This window comes from Dendrobates tinctorius, unplaced genomic scaffold, assembly GCF_039654945.1.
Source record: "Dendrobates tinctorius isolate UK_male_01 unplaced genomic scaffold, ASM3965494v1 ptg000102l, whole genome shotgun sequence".
Classification (NCBI taxonomy): Eukaryota; Metazoa; Chordata; class Amphibia; order Anura; family Dendrobatidae; genus Dendrobates; species Dendrobates tinctorius.
Genome location: NW_027361770.1, coordinates 37,005,218 through 37,030,903, shown reverse-complemented (window position 1 = coordinate 37,030,903; position 25,686 = coordinate 37,005,218). Strand labels below are relative to the sequence as shown.

Here is a 25,686-nt window from a genome sequence, read left to right as displayed (position 1 = left end):
TCAGTATATGAGGCGTCAGGGTCAGCGCTCGCTCCCTCATTCACAGCAACTTGGGTAGCCAAGGCTATGATATCATGGTGAGAAACATTAAACAAGGTCGCGCAGGAGCAGGATCTACCTGCAGAGATTTCGGAGGTCGCAGGTCAGATGGCGATGGCCGGAGACTATGTAATCAATGCGTCTTTGGATGCGGACAATTGCTCGGCACTTGCTGCCCCTAATGCAATTTCTATCAGAAGAGCCCTATGGTGAAGGACATGGCGAGCCGATTCTACTTCTAAGAAGTCCTTGACTTCCCTGCCTTATCAGTGCGGCCACCTATTTGGGGAGAAGTGGGATCAACTTATCTCCGACTCCACAGGAGGAAAGAGCGGGTTTCTCCCTCAGCAAAAGGTCTAAACGCTTTTTCGTTACCCGTTTTCAGGCACGTTTCGGGCCTTTCGCAACCCTGGGTGGACTACAGCGGCCAATTCCGCCGCCTCAGGCCGCCCCAACCATGATAGGGAGCGGCAGGTCTCATATAGAGCCAACCCATTAGGGGAGAATGCATACTCGGCAGCCCAGATCGAGGGGATCCAGATCCCAAAGATTGTCGGCCAGATGACTCGAGGCCTTTATCAGACGACACCGGCAAGGTGGGCGGCCGCCTGCTCTGGTTTCACCACGTCTGGGTCAATGTCGCTCACGACGCATGGGGAAAGGAATTGGTGGCCTCAGGTTACAAGATAGGAATTTTCAGATATCCTCCAAGACAGTTTTTTCTTTCCCGGCTCCCCAGGGATACCCAGGCAAGGGCTTTATTGGGAGCCATCAAATCGCTCCAGCACAACGGAGTCATTGTTCCAGTGCTGGAACACGAAAGAGCTCAGGGGTTCTATTCCAACCTTTTTTGCGGTTCCCAAAAAGGACGGGTCTGTCAGGCCTGTTTTGGACCTGTAGCTTCTGAACAAATTCATCAGGATCAGCATATCGGCCATGGAGCAGTGAGAATACTTGGCCTCAATAGGCATCCAGGACGCTTATCTGCATATTCCCATTTTTCCTCCTCATCAGAGGTTTTCTACGCTTCACCATCTGCGATCAACATTTTCAGTTCGTAGCGCTACCCTTTGGGCTAGCCACGGCTCCCAGAGTGTTCACAAAGGTTATGGCAGTTGTCATGGCCACACTGCTTTCTCGTGGCATAGTCGTCTTGCCTTATCTGGACGACCTCTTTGTCAAGGGCCCGTCAATACGGGCATGCGAGGAAAAGGTCAACATTATGCCAGATACTCTTGCGTGCTTAGGATGGTTGGCAATGCAAAGAAGTCATCCCTTGTGCCAGCTCAGAGGATCTCCTTCCTAGGAATGATCTTCGACACTTGCCGTGGGTTGGTAATTCTCCCTCAGGAAAAGGCGCTAGCTCTCCGGCAGGGAGTCCGGACACTTCGCCAACCAGTCCCTCATACCATCCGATCCAGGATGAGGATTCTAGGGAAAATGGTGGCAGCAATGGAAGCGATACCTGTCGCCCAGTTCCACCCTCACCCCCTGCAGCACGCCCTTTTGTCAGCCTGGGACAAGAATCCTTTCACGGTCGATCGGCGGTGCCGACTGTCCTCTCAAGTCAGGCAGTCGCTCGGATGGTGGATAACCAGTTCCTCTCTGGCCCAGGGGAAACCTTTCCCCCCAGATCATTGGCTGGTAATGACAACCGACGCCAGTCTCCTTGGTGGGGGAGCAGTGTTTTGCCACCACACAGCCCAGGAACGGTGGTCGACACAGGAGGCACGCCTCCCGATCAACTTGGAGATACGAGCAATTCGGCTGGCTCTGCAGAAGTTTCTTCACTTTCTAGTAGGCCGCCCCGTCTGGATTCAATCGGACAACGCCACGGCGGTGGCTTTCATAAATCATCAAGGGGGCACCCGCAGCAGAGCAACCATGCGCGAGGTGGAGCTCATTCTTCAGTGGGCCGAAGCAAACCACTCGGTGATTTCGGCTGTCCACATTCCGGGGCGTGGAAAATTGGGCGGCAGACTTTCTCAGCCGGCAGGGTCTTGCATCCAGAGAGTGGTCTCTACATCCCAAAGTTTTTCAGCAGATTTGTCAACTGTGGGAAGCTCCGGATGTGGACCTGATGGCTTCCAGAGTGAATGCCAAGGTGCCCACATATGTCGCTCAGGCCAGGGACCCGCAGGCATTCGCGGTGGACGCGTGGGTTCTGCCATAGAACCAGTTTCGCCTCCCATATCTATTTCCCACACTGCCACTACTTCAGACAGTCATCAAAAAGAACAAGACGGAAGGAGTGCCGACGATCCTGCTGGCCCCGTCGAGCGTGGGACACAGATCTAATGCAGCTGCATTTGCCACCCAAACTCAGGAACCCTGTGTTTGATGGCATGGCCGTTGAATCTTGGATTCTAACCCAGGCAGGGTTCGGGAGTGAGGTGGTCACTACAATGATTAGCGCCCAGAAGCCTGCTTCAGCACGAATTCACCACCACACCTGGAAGGTGTTCCTTGCTTGGTGTTTCCCCGCTGGGATTCTCGATCGCCAACATCTTGGCTTTTCTCCAGTCGGGCTTAGAGAGCCCGGATAGCTCAGTCGGTAGAGCATTGGACTCGGGCTTTGCCCCAGGTTCCCTCAGGAGACAAATATCGGCCTTATCCGTCCTGTTCCAGCGCAGAATTGCTACCAATTTGCAGGTGAAGACTTTTCATTCAGGGAGTCTCCCACTTGGTACCTCCCTATAAGGCTCTTATGGACGCCTGGGACCTTAACATGGTCCTAAGTGTTCTGCAGGAAGCTCCATTTTGAACTTCTTCAGGATATCTCTTTGAGGTACCTTTCCTGGAAAGTGGTGTTCCTAGTGGCCATCACTTCCATCAGGCGGGCTTTAGAGCTGGCGGCCCTATCCTGCCGAGCTCCGTTCCTCACTTTCCATAAGGATAAGGTGGTCCTCAGACCAGCCCCTCCTTTTCTGCCGAAAGTCGTGTCCTCATTTCACATTAATGAAGATGTTGTTTTGCCTTCATTTTGTCCAGCACCGGTGCGCCATGTGGAAAAGGCTCTTCACACGTTAGACCTGGTAAGAGCCCTCCAGAGGTACGTGTCGCGGACGGCATCCTTTCGTCAGACGGACACGCTGTTCGTGCTCCCCGAAGGGCGCAGGAAGGGACTCGCTGCCTCAAAATCGACCATAGCTATATGGATTCGTTGGACGATTCAGGAGTCCTACCGCATTAGAGGCACGCCGATTCCAGCAGGGATCGGAGCGCACTCTACCCGGGCAGTGGGCGCCTTTTGGGCACTTCGGCACCAGGCTTCGAAGGAACAGGTTTGCAAGGCAGCAACGTGGTCCAACCTGCACACATTTGCCAAACATAATATCCATGCTCAGGCTTCGGCGGATGCGAGCCTGGGTAGAAGGATTCTCCAAGCAGCGGTGGCGTACCTTTTAAACAAGAGGTGCATGTAGCTTGGATCGGTGAGCCAATCTCCCACCCAGGGTCTGCTTTAGGACGTCCCACAGTATCTGTGTCCCCCAATGAGGCAAAGGAGAAACATGGATTTTTGTGACAACTCACCATAAAATCCTTTTCTCCGAGACGCTTATTGGGGGACACAGCACCCACCCTATTAGCCAGTTGGCTCTGTTTCTGTGTAGTTAATACGCATTTATTTATGTGATATAAGGGTGGTCCTTTTCTGGATATGTTGTACCTGTATTAAGGCTGATTTTGTTGTCCTCCTACTGCTTTGGCACCAAACTGAGTTCCGCCCGCAATAGAGGTGAGGGTGTCTACGAGGGAGGAGGAGCTAACCTCTTTTTTTCACTTAGTGTCAGCCTCCTAGCTGCACAAGCATACACCCACAGTATCTGTGTCCCCCAATGAGCGTCTCGGAGAAAAGGATTTTACGGTGAGTTATCACAAAAATCCATGTTTCCATAACAAGAGGACGGTAACAAAAACTGTATCACATGCGAAAACACTACAAAAAACTACTGCTCGATTATGGTGATTCAGACTAAAATAGCATTTATACTGCAAGATTATCGTAAATAAGCCATCCTAAAAACACTCCTGTTCCCCATAATCTTGCGGTGTAAGCAGGCTGCCGATCACCTGATGGGTGGGAAAATGCCTGTTCATCGAGTGAAATGATATGTTATGCTGCACAAAAATCTCATCGTTCTTGGCTGCACATTGTCCTGTGTAAACGGGAGCCGCAGTGCCGAGAACTATGGCAGCCTGTGCTCACTGATCTATTACGGAGCGCTCAGTGCGGGCCGCTGGAGCTGTCTGTCCGTGTCAGGAGGCTAGTATATGGCCATTACTCATGAAATAAAATAAATGACTATTATGCCGCGTTTTTTCGCTGCGAAAATGTGGCGTACACACTGCGAAAACGCATAAAATAAGCAAGCCATTGTATTCAAAGGCATTCCGCACATGCTGTGCTAATGCTGCATATTTTTCCGCGGATATAGCCTGGAGGGGTCCCCAAATATTTAATATTCGGGGACCCCTCCAGGCTTTATTCGCTAGTTAACCCCTGAGGGTACTTTGAATGGTAGTGAGAACCTCACACCATAGCTGACATCATATTTTTCCGCAGCAAAATCGCATGGCGGAAAAATACGCAAGCATGCTCATCCTTTGTGTGGAATCGCGGGAATTCTGTACACACAGGAATGCATTGTTCCACTTACTTTCCGCATGTGGCTATGTCCACCATGCGCAAAGTAAGCGTAAAATGTGCGGATGGTACCCATGGTTTGGCGGAGAGGAGATTCTCATCCAGGCTCTGGGTACCATATTCCTGTAAAAAAATAAAAGAATTAAAATAAAAAATGGTGATATTCTCACCTTCCGGCGTCCCCAGGCCTCAGCGATGCTCCTGCCAACTCCTGTTCCCAGCGATGTCTTGCGACAATGACCTTTGATGACGGTATTGCGAGACCGCTACGTGATCAAAGGTTATTGTCGCAAGGCATCGCTGGTAACGCCGGGAGCATCGCGAGGATCGGGAACGCTGCGTGGGACGCCGGAAGATGAGAATAATACCATTTTTATTTTTTTTTTTTATTATTATTATTTTTAACGTTAGATCTTTTTACTACTGATGCTGCATAGGCAGCCTCAATAGTAAAAAATTGGTCACACTCGTCAAACACTATTTGACGAGTGTGACCAACCTGTCAATCAGTTTTCCAAGCGATGCTCCAGATCGCTTGGAAAACGCTAGCATTCTGCAAGCTAATTAAGCTTACAAAACGCTAGTTAAAACGCGGGAATTATGCATGCGGAATTCTATCATATTTCCCGCAGCAGGGAGTTGCGGAATTCCTGCGGAAATTCTGGACGTGTGCACATAGCCTTAATTGCTGCTGTGTAGGCGAATCTGAACAGTCCATGAGGTTGTTGAAGTTATTTGTATTTGTGTTGTATTTTGGATTTTCTTATAATGTTATTAATAAAAGTGAGGTTTTGATCCCATTACTACATTCTCTCTCCCTGCTGGTTATGCGCTTTGAGAGTTTAATGGGACGTTATGTTACACCTTGCATATACAGTGTTTGAATATTGCCAAAACTTCATTGGAAAGTTAACGGGCTGTAAGATTGGCACTTTGTTGGTTGCTGGGTGATGTATGAAGAATCCTCAGATGCAGAATGAACCAGGACTAGAAATATAGAAGAGAAAAAAAAGGTTGTTTTGTCAGCTCACCCACATGTAGACAGAAATCCGGAGTATGGAAGACAGCGGCGCAGCAGGAAAACCAATCGATCACGAAGCAAGGCCCAGCTCCATAATATCCATAAAAAATATTTTTTATTGATAATTCATTACAAAATCATTGCAATGATTAAGAAACTCATATGCTACTATATACCTCACCATAGGGGGCTTGTGACATTTATGCCGATAGTAAGAAAAAGTTTTTTTTAAAGGCCTAGAAATATATTATGGTCATTGCCTATGGATGGTTGAGGAGCACAGGCACTCTAGAGCGTATGGATTCTTTATGTAGCCATTCCCGGCTCATGCAGATAAATAGGGAGGGGTCCACTTTACTAGTAAAAAAACAAATTATCTGTTTAGAAGGTCTGACTCCAAATAGAACAATGATGAAAATAATGGAACGATTCACTTCCAGCAATCCAGTGCCCATACCTTGTATTATATTCATGTTCAAGAAGGGTATCCAGGCCTTCTGATAAATGAATGAATCATCACAAAGTTTGGCAGAGACTTCCACAGTCTCACTGCTTTTACAGTAAAGAATCACTTCTATAGTGATGGTTTCTACATGTGGGCGATGATCGTTGAATATATCTGTACTGTCCATGCATAGCCACTCACAGTATTTTGTATTGGTTCTTCTTAAAGGTTGACGGCAGAGCAGAATCAATTGACAAGAAGATTGCCCGGCTTGATGCCGAACTCATGAAATATAAAGACCAGATGAAGAAAATGAGGGAAGGACCCTCCAAGGTAGGACATTAACCAGTGCACAAATGTACTATACTGGGAGGATCTCGAGTTTTTTCATGGAAGAAGGTAGAAAACTGCAAATTAGTGTGGTTTAAATCTTCACTAAGGGAAATACTTAGGATAAGTAATGGATTTGCATTGCTGTGGGTCCAACTTCAGACACCCCCACTATTCAGCTGTCCTAAGCTCTGGGCGCCGCTAGATGTACACATGTTGAGCAGCAGAACATCTGTTCAGCGAACGAGATCAGTTCTGCAGGACCCAGTGCTGCCGCCAGAGCGTAGAACAGCTGATTGGTGAGGGTGTTAGGAGTCTTAACCCCACCAAATTGATATTAACCCCTTAATGTCCATTGACGTGCACAGTCCGTCATGGCAGGAGGTAACTTTCTGCGGCAGGACGGATTGTGCACGTCCTGCCTTTGAACTGTCACTGCATGTAAACACGCAGTGATAGTTCAGTGCCGACAGCTGTCAGGCACGGCAAGGGATGCAGGGACACTGGCAGTCGGTCCCTGCACCCCAAGTGCTGTGATTGGTCAGTCAATCTGACTGACCAAACACTGCAGCGATCGGGCAAGAGAGGCTGAAATTTCAGCCTCTCCTGCCAGATCAGTGCATGAGTTCAGCGCTGCACTGATGGCTGGGAGCGGCGCCCCCTTCGCCCCCGCTGTTAACCCCCTGAATGCTGCGATCAAGTGCAATTGCAGCGTTCAGAGGGGGAGGCAGAGGGTAGGGGGCTTCCTCTGCCTCAGGTCGGCGTCCCCGCTATGTAGTCGCGGGGTCCGACCTGTGCCATGATGACCCGGAGGTGTCACAGCATGGTCTCTTCAGCTTTCAGCATAGGTATAATACATTACAGTGCTGGAGCATTGCAATGTATTATACCTAAAGTGAAAGTCCCATGAAGGGACAAGGTAAAAAAAACAAAAAACACTTTTTTAAAAAATATTAAAAAATAACAAATCAAAAAATCCCCTAAAAATACACATTTTTATGTAAAAAAAAAAAAAAAATACACATGTTTGGTATCACCGCGTTCGTAAAAATCCCATCTATAAAAGCGTCACCCTAGTTAACCCCTTCAGTGAACGCGGTAAAAAAAACACAAAAAAGTAGCACATTATACTTTTTCCAAGCGATATCATCATACCACTTGGAAAAAGTGCAATAACACGCAATCAAAAAGACGGATTTAAATAAACATGGTACCGCTGAAAACATCATCTTGTCCCGCAAAAAACGAGCCGCCATACAGCTCCATCAGCGGAGAAATAAAAGTTATTAGAATAAAGAGTTGTAAAAATAATTATTTTTTCTATGAAAGTGTTTATTGTGTAAAAACACCAAAACATACAAAAAGAAATAAATGAGGTATTGCTGTAATCGTAGTGACCCGAAGAATAATGGTAACAATAAAAACGTCAACTCGTCCTGCAAAAAACAAGCCTGCATATAACTCTGTTGGCCGGAATATGGAAAAATTATAGCTCTCAAAATACGGCGATGCAAAAATTTCTTACAAAAAATTCTTACAAAAAAAGGCGTCTTTTAGTGAGTGACAGAAGCTACACACTAAAAAAGGATATAAATCTGGTATCGCTGTAATCACACCAACCCGAAGAATAAAGTCGCCTAATCACTAATATCGCATGAGGAACAGCGTAAAAAATAAAACCAATTCTTCACCTTTTGTGGATTTGTGCATTCTGCCTCCTAAGGATGGCAGTAAGGCGTACTCGGGACAAATTGCACAACAACTTTTGGGGGTCTAATTTCTCCTGTTACCCTTGTGAAAATAAAAATTTGGGGGCAAAAAGATCATTTTTGTGGAAAAAAATGTGTTTTTTTTTTTATTTTTACAGCTCTACGTTATAAGCTTCTGTCAAGCACTTTGGGGTTCAAAGTGCTCACCATACATCTAGATAAGCTCCTTGCGGGGGGTCTAGTTTCCAAAATGGGGTCAATTGTGGGGGGTTCCACTGTTTAGGCACATCAGAGGCTCTGCAAATGCAACATGACGCCCGCAGACCATTCCAACGAAGTCTGCATTCCAAAACGGCGCTCCTTCCCTTCTGAGCTCTGCCATGCGCCCAAACAGTGGTTCCACCCCACATATGGGGTATCAGTGTACTCAGAACAATTTGCACAACAAATTTTGGGGTCCTATTTCTCCTGTTACCCTTGTGAAAATAAAAAAAATTGTGGGCAAAAAGATCATTTTTGTGGAAAGAAATATGATTATTTTATTTTCACGGCTCTGCGTTATAAACTTCTGTGAAGCACTTGGGGGTTCAAAGTGATCACCACACATCTAGATAAGCTCCTTGGGGGGGTCTAGTTTCCAAAATGGTGTCATTTGTAGGGGGTTTCCACTGTTTAGGCACATCAGGGGCTCTCCAAACGCGACATGGTGTCCGATCTCAATTCCAGCCAAAAAAGTCAAATGGTGCTGCTTCCCTTTCGAGCTCTGCCATGCACCCAAATAGTGGTTTACCCCCACATATGGGGTATCAGCATACTCAGGACAAATTGCTCAATAACTTTTGGAGTCCTGTTACCCTTGGGGATGAAAAGATAATTTTTGTGGAAAATATATGATTTCTCCTTCGTCTCATTGGGGGACACAGAGACTGTGGGTGTGTGCTTCTGCCGTCTGGAGGCTGACACTAAGTATACAAAAAAAGAGTTAGCTCCTCCTCCGCCGCATACACCCTCGCCCCCAGACCGGGCGTAACTCAGTTTTTTGCTTAGTGTCTATGGAGGCACACGCAGGCATCCTCGGATGCAAGCCTGGGAAGAAAGATTCTCCAGGCAGCAGTTGCGCACCTCTAATCAGGGGCGCAAATTAGCTTGGATTGGGTGAGCTAAGATCCCGCCCAGAGGACTGCTTTAGAACGTCCCACAGTCTCTGTGTCCCCCAATGAGACGAAGGAGAAACATGGATTTTTGTGAGTACTCACCGTAAAATCCTTTTCTCCGAGACGCTCATTGGGGGACACAGCACCCACCCTATTAGCCAGTTGGCATTTACTTATTTTTGAGTTATACAAATCCTTTGTGTAGGGTTTAGGGTGGCCCCTTTTTCAGACATATAATTTCTTGCCTGAGTTTAAGGCGCGTTCTCCTACTGCTTATGCACTAAACTGAGTTACGCCCGGTCTGGGGGCGAGGGTGTATGCGGCGGAGGAGGAGCTAACTCTTTTTTTGTATACTTAGTGTCAGCCTCCAGACGGCAGAAGCACACACCCACAGTCTCTGTGTCCCCCAATGAGCGTCTCGGAGAAAAGGATTTTACGGTGAGTACTCACAAAAATCCATGTTTTTTAATTTTACGGCTCTACATTATAACCTTCTGTGAAGCCCTTGGGGGTTCAAAGTGCTCAGCACTAGAGTTGAGCGACTTTGGTCCGATCGGGTTTCGTGAAACCCGAATGAAACAAAATTTGAGCCGGATGAAACTGGTCTGACTAGGGCAAAAAAGTTGGAGTTTCGTCAGAAACCCGACCTCAATGCAAGTCAATGGGGAATAAAAGTCGGCATTGAGTGGATGAATTGGATGAACATTTAGATAAGTTCCTTGGGGGGTCTAGTTTCCAAAATGGGGTCACTTATGAGGGGTTTCCACTGTTTAGGTACATCAGATGCTCTTCAAACCCGACATGGTGTCCACTCTCGATTACAGCCAATTTGACATTCAAAATCTGAAATGATGCTCCTTCCCTTCTGACCACTGCCGTGTGCCTAAAGATTGGTCTTCCTCCACACATGGGGTATCGGTGTACTCAGGAGAAATTGCACAACATATATTGTGGTTCATTTTCTCCTGAGACCCTTGACAAAATAAAAAAAAATTGTGTCCAAAGAAAAATTTTGGGAAAAAAAAGTTAAATGTTAATTTTTTCCTTCCGCATTGCTTCAATTCTCATGAAGTACCTAAAGGGTTAATAAACTTATTGAATGTGGTTTTGAACACCTTGAGGGGTGCAGTTTTCAGAATGGTGTCACTTTTGGGTATTTTCTGTCATATTAACCCCTCAAAGTGACTTCACATGTGAGGTGGTCCCTAAAAAAAATGGTTTTGTAAATTTTGTTGTAAAAATGAGAAATCCTTGGTCATCTTTTAACCCTTATAACTTCCTAACAAAAAAAATTTTTGGTTCCAAACTTGTGCTGATGTAAAGTAGGCATGTGGGAAATGTTATTTATTAACTATTTTTTGTGACATATCTCTCTAATTTAAGGGCATAAAAATTAAAAATTTTAAAATTGCAAAATTTTAAAAATGTTCGCCATATTTGTTTTTTTAACCCCTTTCTGACATCAGGCGTACTATGCCGTCCGTGGGACCCGGGACCCTATGCCCATGGACGGGATAGTACGTCTAGCGCGATCAGCGGCGCCCTCGTGGTGAGCGCCACTGATCACGGCCGGGTGTCAGCTGATTATCACAGCTGACACCCGGCACTATGTGTCAGGGGCGGTCACGGACCGCCTCCGACACGTTAACCCCTTGCACACCGCGATCAAACACGATCGCGGTGTACCAGGGGTTAAAGGGAAGCATTGGCAGGGAGGGGGCTCCCTCCGTGCTTCCCTGAGCCCCCCACAGCAGCGCAATGTGCAGCGCTGCTGCGGGGGGCTCTTTCCCTGCAGGTCCCCGGATCCAAGATGGTGGCGGGGACCTCCGGGGGGCCTGCAGGGAGCTGACTTTCTCAGTGCCTGCAAAGTGCAGGCATGAGGAAATCTGCAGCAGTGCCTGTGACAGATTGCTGATCTGTCACAGTGATCTGTGATGTGGCAGTTCAGCGATCTGTCACAGGACAATGATGTCCCCCCTGGGACAACCTAATAAAGTTTAAAAAAAAAAAAAAATGTAAAAATTTTTAAAAAATCGCTAAATAAATTTAAAAAAAAAATAATTCCCTAATAAATTCATTTTTTGGAAATAAAAAAAACCAAACAAAAGTACACATATTTGGTACCGCCGCGTCCGTAACGACCTGCCCTATAAAACTGTCCCGTTAGTTAACCCCTTTAGCGAACCCCTTAAAAAATAACAATAAAAAACAAAGCAAAAAATGATTTATTATCATACCTCCGAACAAAAAGTGCAATAACGTGCGATCAAAAAGACGCATATAAATATCCATGGTACCGCTGAAAACGGCATCTTGTCCCGCAAAAAACGAGCCGCCACACAGCATCATCAGAGAAAAAATAAAAAAGTTATAGCTCGCAGAATAAAGCGATGCAAAAATAATTATTTTTTATATAAAATTGTTTTTATTGCATAAAAGCGCCAAAACATAAAAAAATGACATAAATGAGGTATCGCTGTAACCGTACTGACCCGAAGAATAAAACCGCTTAATCAATTTTACTGCACGCGGAACGGTGTAAACGCACCCCCTAAAAGATAAAAAGCGATCAAAAAATGTCATGTGCCCGAACATGATACCAATAAAAACGTCAACTCGTCCCGCAAAAAATAAGACCTCACATGACTCGGTTGGTCAAAATACGAAAAAATTATAGCTCTCAATATGTGGTGATGCAAAAACTATTTTTACAATAAAAAGCGTCTTTTAGCGTGTGACAGCTGCCAAAAATAAAAACCGCCATAAATAGTAAATCAAACCCCCCGTTATCACCCCCTTAGTTAGGGAAAAATAATAAAATAAAAAAAATGTATTTTTATTCGGACTCCCATGACAGCACCACGAGAGAGGGGATCCGCCCTATAGGAACAGGAAACCTACAGATACAAAAGGGCGGCACCTCTCCCACACATCAGTTGGTTTCCTGTTCCTGAGGGGACGGGATCCTACAGAAGAATTGGATCCCAGGCCGGCCAGCCGACACCGGTAGCGAGGGGGTCTCCTACCTCGGCCTGGTTCGGATCTCCTGGAAGGCGCCACGGTGGCCCAGGATGGGTGTCACGGCGGTGGCGTGGACAGCAGGGAGCGGCGTCCGGAGGATGTCCGTCTCCGGAATTAAGCCGCCGCCGGTAAGTATACCCCCCCCCGGGGATTCCCGGCTCCAGCGGCGCAGATATGTTGGCAGCGCTGTGCAGGGGGCTGCGACCGGGCGCTGCTCCGGAGCTCCCGGGCGTCCCGCGGGGCTTCCGGCGTTTCCGGGGTAGCGGTGACGTCAGGGGGCGGGCGGAGGAGGCGCTTCCGGGTCAGCGCGCCACTGCGCATGCGCGGCGATTCCAAGATGGCGGCGCCCATCGGAAACACCGATGGCGCGGGGTCGGGCGCCAGCTGGGGTAGGGAGCTCCGTTAAGGGGGGGGAGGGGCGCGGCATGGATACTGCTGACCGGAGGAGGGGTATTTAGGCGGGACCCGGGTAGGGTACCCTGCCTTGGCCACATTACTACATGCAGCAGTGTGCAGCAGCAGCAGTGGTAATGGAAAGCGATCGAGAGCAGCAGCAGCAGAAGCAAGGGCAGCAGCAGCAAACATCACTGCCGCCCCTGGATGACCTTCGGCAGGTCAAACAGAAAAAGAAAGGGTCCCGTGACAGTAATGCGGGACGAAGTGAACAGTCCACTCGTAAGAGCTCCTCCAGGCAGACAGGAGCATCGACCGAAAGAAATCCCCCTCGTTCTCCGGTACTTGATTGTGGCACTGGTAAGTGATCTTCGTGAAAGTTCACTCAGTGACGGGACCCCCCTTCTGTGTTTTTCTTTTTCTAGGGAAAAAAAGCTACAAGTAAAAATAAGCATAGGGAATGCGCACTCTGTGCATGCCCATTACCGGACGCGTGCCTCAAAAGATTGTGCCCCCCCTGTATTCAGCAGACAGTGGCAGAAGAGTCGCCCGCAGTAGCGGCGAGTTTGAGAGACATTGTCAGGGTAGAAATGAGGGAAACCCTAAAGTCCTTGTCTCAGCCGCAAAGTCTAAGGGGCGAGGTCCCGGCGGAGTCTGATTCCTCGGTAGAGTGGAGAAAAAGCAGAGACTCCCAAGCTTCATCTCCCTCGTCCTCCTCAGGAGAAGAGGACTCGGGGCGATTTTGTCTGCCTCTTGACCGGTAGACAAGCTGGTCAAAGCAGTCAGAGGGACAATGGAGGTAGAGGAGCCTAAGCCCCATTTATCCATGCAGGATGTCATGTTCTGTGGGCTGGAACAGAGGAAGCGGAGAGTCTTTCCGTTAAATCAAAAGATACAGGATCTGATCCACAGAGAGTGGAAAAAACCGGACAAAAGAGGGTCGCTACCACCAGCCCTCAAAAGGAGATACCCCTTCGACGATCCGGCAGTAAGTTCTTGGGACAGAGCCCCCAAATTAGACGCTGCCATTGCGAAGGCATCAAAAAAATCATCGCTCCCCTTTGAGGACATGGGATCCCTTAAAGATCCCTTAGACAGGAAAGCTGATACTTTCCTGAAAAACACCTGGGAGATGGCGGCCGGGTCCTTAAGACCAGCAGTGGCTTCAACGTGCACGGCCAGGTCCATGATGGTCTGGTTGGACCAGTTGTAGTCACAACTAAAATAGGGTACATTAAGACAGACAATTCTTGGGGCCCTACCGACCATCCAAGAGGGAGCAGCCTTCCTGGCAGATGCCTCAGCGGATGCAGTGAGAATGGCCGCCAGAACAGCAGGTCTCTCTAACGCAGCTCGCAGAGCCCTGTGGCTAAAGTGTTGGCAGGGAGACATCCAGTCCAGAGCAAAGCTCTGTGCGATTCCATGTGAGGGCGAATATTTGTTTGGAACTGTCTTAGACGAGCTGCTTGAAAAGGCGGGGGACGACAAGAAAAGATTCCCAAACCTTTCATCGGCGTCCTACCGTCGCCCATTTGGTAGAAGGAGATTTGGCCAGGGGAGAAGGCGCAACTCTTCGCCTGTTAGAGATCGACCCAGATGGGAAGACAGAAGGAGACGAGGTACGGGCTATATGTTTACACGCTCGTCGAGAGATCAAAAGAAACCAAATCAATGACTAGCGGTTCCCGTGGGGGGTAGACTGTCATCCTTCTTCCCGGCATGGTCACAGATTACGAATAGTGACTGGGCGCGTAAGGTAATATCCACCGGGCTTAGGTTGGAATTTACCCAGATCCCGCGGGACACCATTAAACTGACCCCCTTAAGATCTTCTCATCTCGAACAAGCGGCTTTAGAAGCGGAAGTCTTGAGCCTATGTCAGAAAAATGTCCTGGTAGAGGTTCCAGAGGCTGAAAGGGGAAGAGGGTTTTACTCTCCCCTGTTTCTAATCCAGAAACCTGATAACACATTCAGAACGATTATAAACCTTCGTTCCCTTAACGAGTTTTTGATTAATCATACATTCAAAATTGAGTCCATTAATACAACAATAAAAATATTGTTTAAAGGTTGTTTTATGGCAGTCATAGATTTGAAAGACGCGTACTATCATGTACCTATCCATACAGACTTCCAGCAGTTCCTGAGGGTGGCAGTTTCAGTAGAGGGCACAGTACGTCATTTTCAGTATAGAGCCCTTCCCTTTGGTCTCTCAGCAGCACCCAGGGTTTTTACAAAGTTAGTGGCCGAAGTTATGGCTCACTTACGAGAGGTTGACGTCTTAATCATTCCATATTTAGACGATTTCTTGATTGTAGGAAAATCGGTGGGTCATTGTAAATCCCAGATAGAAAAAGCTAGATCCAGGTTAGAAAACCTGGGATGGATTTTAAACTACGAGAAATCCCAACTCCAGCCCTTAAAAATACAGAAATTTTTAGGGTTGATACTAAATTCAGACACTCAGCGGTGCCTGCTACCACTAGATAAATTACAAAAGATACAGGAGCAGGTTCTTCGGGCAATGGATAATCCATCTATGACCCTCAGACAGGCCATGTCCCTGTTAGGTTCTCTAACTTCATGCATCCCAGCAGTAAGGTGGGCACAGTTCCATACCAGAACCCTTCAAAACGACGTCTTGATTAATAGCAGGGCCCTTGGAGGCTCCTTACAGGGTCGGAGGTGTCTAAGCCCCTCAACTGTTACATCACTGAGATGGTGGCTTGAGAGCGAGAACCTAGCGTCAGGGGTGCCCTGGATAACACAGATAACCCGTATTATAACCACAGACGCAAGTTCCTTCGGTTGGGGAGCCCATATGGGGGGACATAGTGGTACAGGGCCAGTGGGATTCTAATTCTGACATCTCATCCAACCAGAGAGAACTATTGGCGATAGAGCGGGCAGTCAAGAAACTCATTATCTACCTGCAGGGCCATCATGTGAGGATACACTCGGACAACCAGGTAGCGGTAGCATATGTCAACCACCAAGGTGGAACCCGCTCCAGCGCTCTGATGCAGATAACAGAACGGCTCCTCCAGATAGCAGAGAGAAATTGTCTATGTTTGACCGCGCTCCACATCAGCGGAAAGGACAATGTAAGAGCAGACTTATTAAGCCGCAAGGCTCTAAGACAAGGAGAATGGGCTTTGAACAAAGATATTTACCGCCAGATTGTCCGCAGATGGGGCCAGCCAGAGGTAGACCTCTTTGCCACCAGAAAAAACAGAAAAGAAAGATTGTTCTGCTCTCTGAACTTCAGGGAAAATCCCCTGGCGGTGGATGCCCTACTGATAAGATGGGACTTTTCTCTGGCATACGCCTTCCCACCATTGAATCTTCTTCCTCTGGTAGTCAGGAAGATCAGAGAGGATCAGGCAAGAGTCATACTGATTGCTCCCTTTTGGCCCAGGAGGACCTGGTTCGCGTGGTTGAGGACCATGTCGATAGGCGATCCCTGGGTACTGCCGAACCTTCCGGATCTCCTCTACCAGGGGCCAGTCAGCCACCCACAAGTAGCGGGACTTCATTTGACGGCGTGGTATTTGAAAGGTCACTATTAAAAAATAGAGGGTTCTCCAAGAACTTAATTGACACCCTCCTAAGAAGCAGAAAATTAACCACCACTAATATCTATGCTAGGACCTGGAAACGCTTCCTGTCCACCTTTCACTTTGACATCAGAGATGGAATTCCCACGAAACATATTCTGGGATTTCTCCAGAAAGGTTTCGAATTGGGTCTCTCCACAAGTACGCTAAAAGTACAAGTTTCAGCCTTAGGGGCCCTGTTTGCAGCTGATATTGCAAAAGATTATTGGGTAGCAAGGTTCATCAGAGCAGCGGCCAGATCGAGACCTATACACAAAGACAGATGCGTACCGTGGGACTTAAACTTAGTCCTTACAGCCATGACAGAAAGTCCGTTTGAACCTTTAGATTCCGCCTCACTAAAGATTATATCTCTTAAGACCGCATTCCTGGTAGCAATAACATCCGCGCGTAGGGTGAGCGATATACAGGCACTTTCCAGATTTCCTCCTTACACAGAGTTCTTACAGGATAGAGTAATCCTAAGGCCAGATCCAGCATACCTTCCCAAGGTAGCAACACAATTCCACAGGACACAGGATATAGTTCTGCCTTCCTTCCTCCCTAACCCAACCAACCCTAAAGAGCAGAAACTCCAGGCATTAGATATTAGAAGATGCTTACTGACATATTTAGCAGCCACGGATCCTTGGAAGAAGGAGAACGCATTATTCCTATCCTTCCAAGGTTCCAGGAAAGGATACAGAGTATCAAAACGCACATTAGCAAGGTGGATTAGGGAGGCTATCTCTCTTGCCTACACAGCAGGTGGCGGTCCGGCTCCACAGAACCTGAGGGCACATTCCACTCGGGCCATGGCATCATCCTGGGCGGAGAGATCTGGAGTATCAATTGATCAAATATGTAAGGCGGCCACCTGGTCATCTCCTTCCACCTTTTTTAACCACTATCGGTTAGACATGGGTGCCTCCTCAGACCTCACCTTCGGGCTAAGGGTGCTGCAGGCTGTAGTTCCTCCCTAAGTTAGTTTACATCTCTGTAATTCTCTCGTGGTGCTGTCATGGGAGTCCGAATAAAGTATTAAGTTACGTACCGGTAACGGTATTTTTCGGAGGCCCATGACAGCACCCTTAGTTCCCTCCCTTGTTCACATATAGGGGTGCACTCCTTAGAAGATTGTTCATAGAATCACCTTATGTGGGAGATGGTATGAAATAATTCTGTTAAATAGGGTAGATAGGTTGTATATATCATATGTTGTGTACTAACCATGGTAGCCTCTCAAGCTCTGTAATCCAACTGATGCGTGGGAGAGGTGCCGCCCTTTTGTATCTGTAGGTTTCCTGTTCCTATAGGGCGGATCCCCTCTCTCGTGGTGCTGTCATGGGCCTCCGAAAAATACCGTTACCGGTACGTAACTTAATACTATTTCCATTTTCCCGTTAGGGTTAGGGCTGAGATTAGGGTTAGGGGTGTGTTGGAGTTAGGGTTGGAGTTAGAATTGGGGGGTTTCCACTGTTTGGGCACATCAGGTGCTCTCCAAACGCAACATGGCGTCTGATCTCAATTCTGCGCTGAAAAAGTCAAATGGTGCTCCTTCCCTTCCAAGCTCTGCTATGCGCCCAAACAGTGTTTTACCCCCACGTATGGGGTATCAGCCTACTCAGGACAAATTGCAAAACAACTTTTGGGGTCCAATTTCTCCTGTTGCCCTTAGGAAAATAAAAAATTGGGGGCAAAAATATCATTTTTGTGGGAAAAAAATATGATTTTTTTATTTTCACTCCCGGGCGTTATAAACTTCTGTGAAGCCCTTGGGGGTTCACAGTGCTCACCACACATCTAGATAAGTTCCTTAGGGGGCCTAGTTTCCAAAATGCTGTAATTTCTGGGGGGTTTCCACTGTTTAGGTACATCAGGGGCTCTCCAAAGGCAACTTGACACCTGCAGACCATTCCATCAAAGTCTGCATTCCAAAACGTCACTACTTCCCTTCCGAGCCCCGACGTGGGCCCATACAGTAGATTTCTCCCACATATGGGGTATCAGTGTACTCAGGACAAATTGAACAACAACTTTTGGGGTCCATTTTCTCCTGGTACCCTTGGGAAAATAAAAAAATGGGGACTAAATGATCATGTTTGTGGAAACAATATGATTTTATTATTTTCACGCCTGGGCGTTATAAACTTCTGTGAAGCACTGGGGGAGTTCAAAGTGCTCACCACACACCTAGATAAGTTCCTTAGGGGGTCTAGTTTCCAAAATGGGGTCACTTGTGGGGGGATTCCACTGTTTAGGTACATCAGGGGCTTTCCAAACGCGACATGGTGTCCGATCTCAATTCCAGCCAAAAAAGTAAAAATGGCACTGCTTCCCTTCCGAGCTCTGCCATGCGCACAAATAGTAGTTTACACCCACATATGGGGTATCAGCGTACTCCGTACAAATTGCACAATATCTTTTAGGGTCCTGTTACCCTTGGAAATATAAAAATTGGGGGTGAAAAGATCATTTTTGTGGAAAAAATATGATTTTTTAATTGTACCGCTGTACGTTATAAACTTCTGTGAAGCCCTTGTGGGTTCAAAGTTCTTACCACATATCTAGATAAGTTCCTTGGGTGGTCTAGTTTCCAAAATGGGGTCACTTGTGGGTGGTTTCCACTATTTAGGTACATCCGGGGGTCTCCAAACGTAACATGGCGTCCGATCAGAATTCAAGCCAATTTTGCATTGAAAAAGTCAAACGGCGCTCCTTCCCTTCTGAGCTCTGCCATGCGCCGAAACAGTGGTTCCCCCCCACATATCCGGTATCAGCGTACTCAGGACAAATTGCACAATAACTTTTTCAGTCCATTTTCTCCTGTTACCCTTGGTAAAATAAAAAAAATTGAGCCTGAATTATTTTTTTTGTGAAAAAAAGTTAAATGTTCATTTTTTTTTTTTAAATATTCAAAAAATTCCTGTGAAGCACCTGAAGGGTTAATAAACTTCTTGAATGTGGTTTTGAGCACCTTTAGGGGTGCAGTTTTTAGAATGGTGTCACTTTTGGGTATTTTCTACCATATAGACCCCTCAAAGTGGCTTCAAATGTGATGTGGTCCGTAAAAATAAAATGGTGTTGTAAAAATGAGAAATCGCTGGTCAACTTTTAACCCTTATAACTTCCTAACAAAAAAAAATTTTGGTTCCAAAATTGTGCTGATGTAAAGTAAGCATGTGGGAAATGTTACTTATTAAGTTTTTTGTGTGCCGTATGTCTGTGATTTAAGGGCATAAAAATTCAAAGTTGGAAAATTGCAAAATTTTCGCCAAATTTCTGTTTTTTTCACAAATAAACGTAAGTTATATGAATTAAATTTTACCACTATCATGAAGTACAATATGTCACGAGAAAACAATGTCAGAATCACAGGATCCATGGAAGCGTTCCAGAGTTATTACCTCATAAAGGGACAGTGGTCAGAATTGTAAAAATTGGTCCGGTCATGAACGTGCAAACCATCCTTGGGGGTGAAGGGGTTAAACGCAAGTTATATCGAAGAAATTTTACCACTAACATGAAGTACAATATGTCACGAAAAAACAATGTCAGAATCAGCGGGATCCGTTGAAGTGTTCCAGAGTTATAAGCACATAAAGTGACAGTGGTCTGATTTCAAAATTAAGGCCTGGTCCTTAACCTTCAAAATGGCTTGGTCGTTAAGGGGTTAATGACCTATCCTTTGCATAATTCATCAATATAACTCAACTTGACAACCCATTTTTATGGATTTACTTTGTCTGTATGCACTGTCATACCAACTTTGTGCCAGTGTGCATTGGCCTGCTGTCCCACTACAAGGACTATCGTGCCAAGTCTCTGTATATGTATGGCAATCATTTCTGAGGATGGGAAGAACCTGATTGCAGCCAGCAGACCACATCGACTTTTAATATGATGCATCGCGCTTTGTCTAGATGTCCGCTATTTTGATTGTAACAAATAGCCTCGATGTGGATGTGAACTGGGGCTTATGGAAGCAAATATGAAATACGGTCACTTGAACAAGTGATTGTCTGAACTGATTCATTAACTATTCGATTGGTAGTACAGAACAATGTGGATCAGGTCTGGTGCTCTCCATGTCTTTGTATATACCTGGGAACCTAACCTAATGGACTATCAGCCCAAGAGAGGACTCACATTAGGTTAGGTTCCCAGCAAAGATGATTGCCTTGTTGTGACTGCTGAGCATGTATGAATTGGCCAATTTATGCGTTCCTATTTTCTGGAGCAGTAATGCAATTCCAATTACATGTTTGCATGCTATAGTGTTCGAGAGCTTACTTTATTTGTTTAGTTATATATGGAAATGGCTACTCTTAGTAAGCACATGTACATACCTGATTTCTGTTTGGAAGTGACGGTCAGTCTTTTGATATTTGTGTATATATAGGCTCTCTGACTGAGCACTCCATCCATCAGCCTCTGGTGGTTTTAATTACAGCAGGATCCTACCTACCTATATAAATGTAGGCTATCAGCCCAGGAGAGGTATGTTAGGTTAGATTCCCAGCAAAGAGGATCGCCTTGTCATGGCTGCTGGGCACACATGAATTGGCTGATATATGTGCTAAGTATCTTCTCTTTTTTTTTCTTATTTTCTAGAGCAGCAGTGCAATTCCAGTTTCATATACTTCAGGTTTACACTCTATAGTGCGACAGAGTGCTACTTTGTCAGCTTTGCATATACCTGCACACAGCCATCACTGTAGTCTTTCTATGTGTCAGTGGATGTAGAAGAGGGAGTAAGGCCACAGACTATGACGGGAAAGAATGTGAGATCCCTAGCAAGGAAGGTCTTGGAAGATGGGTACCTGAGTCGCATCTGCGGATGGCTGAACTTGTGTTTTAGAGCTGATCACATGCATAACATGCCATTCTGCTGAGTAAGTGGGTGTGGGTTGTGCTGCTTTGGTTTCAGGTACTAGCATATGTGTTATCTTTGTGGTTATTATGAAGTCATGTGATTAATGACATGTCATGTGATAACAGGACTGATCTCATTACTGGGTGTAGCCACCTTCTCATCTGCTCTACACAAATTATCCATTACTGAGTCAGATATTGATAATGCTCTGGATCCATAGGCAGTTTGTCTAAAGAAGCTTGCTATCATTTTACAATGGAGTATTCTAACATTATGGGGAAAAAAATTCCTGAAAAATAAATCACTTCTGAAATTTGTTTGTAGTATTTTTAGCTAACGTTTCAGTCCAGAAAGTCCCTTCTGTTTTTATAGGTTTTTTTCACTTATTTCAGAAAGGTAGATGTAATAAATGTTATTTCTCTATCGCTTCATTGGGGGACACAGGAAACCATAGGTGTATGAGGCTGACGCTATGAAGAAAAAATAAATGTTATATTGTATTCTCAGTTTAGGGCTTCTAAGTATATTGTTAAATATTATAATATTAATACTTTATTTGTAAAAATATCAGGTGTGTACCTGCAGCTGAAGTGTTTCATTACCTTTTTTCAGAACATGGTCAAGCAAAAAGCCATGCGAGTCCTGAAGCAGAAAAGAATGTAAGTAGCGTTCTACTTAAAGGGAATCTGTAGTAGGATCAACCCTCCTAAGTGTCTACAGTATATGGGCATGTAGGACATAGGGAGCTCAATAAAGTGGTACCTTGAGATCTGTGATCCGATGTCTTATTCCTGAGAAATGCACATTTTCCTTATATATAAGAGCTTATTTTAAATGTGCTGCAACACTGCAATAACGGGCAATCAAAACATCATATGTACCCCAAAATGATAAATAAAACGTCAGCTCAGTGCACAAAACTAAGCCCTCATGCAGCTCCATCAACCAAAAATGGAAAATGTTAAAGGTCTCGGAAAATGGCGACTTAAGCAATTTTTTTTTTTTTACGAATTTCTTAATTTTTTTAACCACTTGTAATCATATTGATATGGAGGATTGTATTGCCAGATCAGTTGTACTGAATAGTGAACAGGGTAAATAGAAGAAAAAAACCCAAGTAACTATTTGGGAATTGCAATTTTTTTTATTTTTTTTGCAATTTCTTCTCACTTGGAATTTTTTCTGCTTGCGGTACATCACATGATATAATGAATGGTGGCATTCAAAAGTGCAATTCGTCCCACAAAAAACAAGCCGTGATACAGCTCTATGGAAGGGAAAATATAAAAAGTTATGACTCTTAGATGAAGAGGAGGAAAAAAAAAAAATGGAAACGGGCCCACTGCGTGACAGGGTTCAAGCTAGGGTAATACTCTACACTGAGCACTTACATCAAGGTTTCCATCTAAATCTGCAAAAAATGTTATTCAGATGGAGACACTTTGTCCTGTGTACAGGTAGTGGCCTACTTTTTGGAGGTACACAAAAGCATGGCCAAACAGTCCAAAGCGATTCCATCATTGTACAGAATGGTCCTAGCACAGACTTCTCCCGAATCCTTTTTTTTTTCTCCTTTAGATCTAGAAGGACATCCTAATGTAAGTGCTTAGCGCACAGCACAGAATTAATGTATTTTCCTACTTTTGCACATGAAAAACTTTTTTAGAAAAAATAAATGTTTTTGCATTGCTGTCTTTTGAGAGCTATAATGTTTTAACTGTTCTGTTGATAGAGCTGTATGAGGGCTTTTTTGGAGGATGAGTTACAGGGAACCTGTCATCTATTTTTTCGACTATAAGATGCGGCCACCGCCATCAGGGGCTTATCATACAGCAGCCCCCGACGTAACCTGAAAGAGAAGAAAAATGAGTTATATTATACACACCCAGGGGCGGTCCGGGTCCGGAGGGTGTCGCAGTCTGGTCCGGCGCTTCCCATCTTCTAGCGATGACATCCTCTTCTTGGCTTCCCGTCACGGCTCCGAAGCAAAGAGGTCCGGCGCCTGCACACTGCAGTACTCTGCCATCAACTGGGCAGAGCAGTGCGCCTGCGCCGCGACGGGAAGCAAAGAGGACGTCATCACTAGAAGATGGGAGGCACCGGACCGGATCGCGACACCCATCGGACCAAGACTGGACCCGGACCGCCCCCGGGTGAGTATAATATAACCCGTTTTTCTTCTTTCAGGTTACATTGGGGGCTTATCTACAGCATTACAGAATGCTAAAGAGAAGCCCCTGATGGCGGTGGCCGCATCTTACAGTTGAAAAAATAGGTGACAGATTCCCTTTGTTTTGGATCGTTTTCTGTTCTAGTTTTTGGGTGGCCTTAGTTATTCATGATATTGTGATACAACTTCCAGAACTCCCTGGGCAACTAACTGGTCATGTGTGAGAGTTGTAGTTGCCCAACAGCTGGAGTGTCGGAGGTTGCTAATCCCCAATATAAACCATACAAAGTTTACATATACAGCTGCATTTAACAAAATAATTTTTCCTAAAAAAAGGAATATGGATGTTTCAGGTATGAACAGCAAAGAGATAATCTAAATCAGCAATCCTTCAACATGGAGCAAGCCAATTACACCATTCAAACCCTGAAAGACACCAAAATAACGGTAAGTTCCTGCGGTTAGAAAGCGGTTAGTACTTTACCTGTGCCTGAGTGACAAGTAATTTAAATGTCAAATTGAATGTAGCAGACTCGGGTAGGTCTGCACAGACGCTTGCTGCATTCCTTTTGTTATCATTTTATAAAAAATACCTATTCTGTATAGGATTTGGTTAAGAAGCAAAGCAGACTTTTACCTACAATATTCTGTCAACTAGGGCACCAAACGTAATTTTTTTTTAATTATCAGAAAGAATTTGTAACTTTCTTGAAATAAAAAAAAATGTTTTTTAATGCAATCTCGGACTTTTAGGCCTGAATATGTACATTTTGAATGGATATAAAGGAATCTGTAGTCCAGTTTCATTAAATGAACTGTACTTTATAACTTTGCAGTTTGGCCTTAGGGTGAATTCACACTTGGCAGAATTGTTGCAGAAATTTCCATGCGTTTTTCACCTTAATGGGTTTGCAGAACTATATGTACGTGTGTTGAAACAACTCCATTCTCAAATATGGAAGTGATTTCCATTGGCAGAAATATTGAGCTGGCTTATCAGATTTTATGGGTGTTTATCATGCAGGATTAACTATCCAGTGTTTTGGAGAAAAACAGTACCATTACTTCTGGTACAGAAAATTCCAGCTTTCCAGTCGGCACCGTCTGTGGGCCTATTGCCATGTAGTGGCCTGAATGGCACACATTGTATTCATTTAAGAGGGCCCAAGTTGGGCGTTTCAGGGACATTTTATCTACCGTAGATTAACAAACCACATTTAAGAAAGCTGTTTAATGCCCTAATCTAATGTGTATGGGGTGTCTGAGCTGAAGGATCACGCATGCTGAAATTCAATGATCCTTTCAGGGGAAGGTAAGTCACCACTAAAGATGTTTCTGGCATCACCCAAACTGAGTGTGCGTGTGGGTCGCCCTCCCAGGGCTGTGGGATACTCGGTACCGGGCCGGTCTCTCAAAGGGGAATGTCACAGCAGCGGTGACCCGGTCTGTGGCCCTGGGCGCCCATGTAAAAGGGGTTAAGTGATGGAATAAAGTTTGAGTGAATGATTCGTGACGCCACCTGTGGTGCTCGGCAAATAGGGGGCTAAGCCGACGCTGCCGGCAGATCCTCTGGGACAGATGGTGTAAGGCAGCAAGGTGTATTAGCTCCCCACAGGTAGAGCTGTAATCCCAGGGCAGTAGTAATAGGTGTTGAGGAAGAGGGTGCAGTGTCTGGCACAGGGATGAAGCAGTGCTGACGGGGTTGCAGGAAGAAGGCAAGGACACAACAGGGTGCAGTTTCTTTACCTTTAGGCTAAGTGCACACGTTGCAGAAAATTTCTGCACAAACACCTGAATCCCTTCCCAGAAACCGAACCTATTTTTCCGTGGCAGTTTTTGTGCGGTTTTGATGAGTTTTTGATGCGTTTTTTACCGCAGCGGTTTCTAAACGCATGGAAGGAGCCAAAACCGCTGAAAAATCCACAAAATTAATGTGCATGCTGCGTTTTTTTTTACCGCGATGCGTTTTTTTCGCGGTAAAAAAAGCATCAATGTACACAAAAAGTGAAAAATGCATAGAAAAGACTGTGCAGCTTATTTTTAGCGGTTTTATAGTGGTTTTATAGTGAAAACCGCGGTAAAAACCGCTAAAAAAACGCTGTGTGTGAACACAGCCTTACTTTGCTTGGCAAATGCAGTCCAGGGTCCAGATTACAGATGGCACAGGAGCTGGCTAGCCTGGAAGCAACTTAGGAATCTCTCTATGCAGATGGGTTGTGTAGTCTCCTTCCTAGTGCTTAGTTTTAGGTAGTTGCAGTACTGTGTTACACTGAAGTTCTACTTG

The 25,686-nt window shown here is 45.6% G+C and overlaps 1 protein-coding gene across 1 annotated transcript in view; it reads left to right on the top strand.

The window, feature by feature from the left end:
• The window catches only part of CHMP5 (charged multivesicular body protein 5), an 83,842-nt gene that overhangs the window by 44,038 nt on the left and 14,118 nt on the right, over positions 1-25,686 (top strand). The window contains exons 2-4 of the mRNA XM_073587841.1: positions 6,382-6,486; positions 21,845-21,891; positions 23,756-23,849. Of these exons, the coding sequence (XP_073443942.1) occupies positions 6,382-6,486; positions 21,845-21,891; positions 23,756-23,849 (246 nt within the window). The remainder of the gene's footprint in view (positions 1-6,381; positions 6,487-21,844; positions 21,892-23,755; positions 23,850-25,686) is intronic.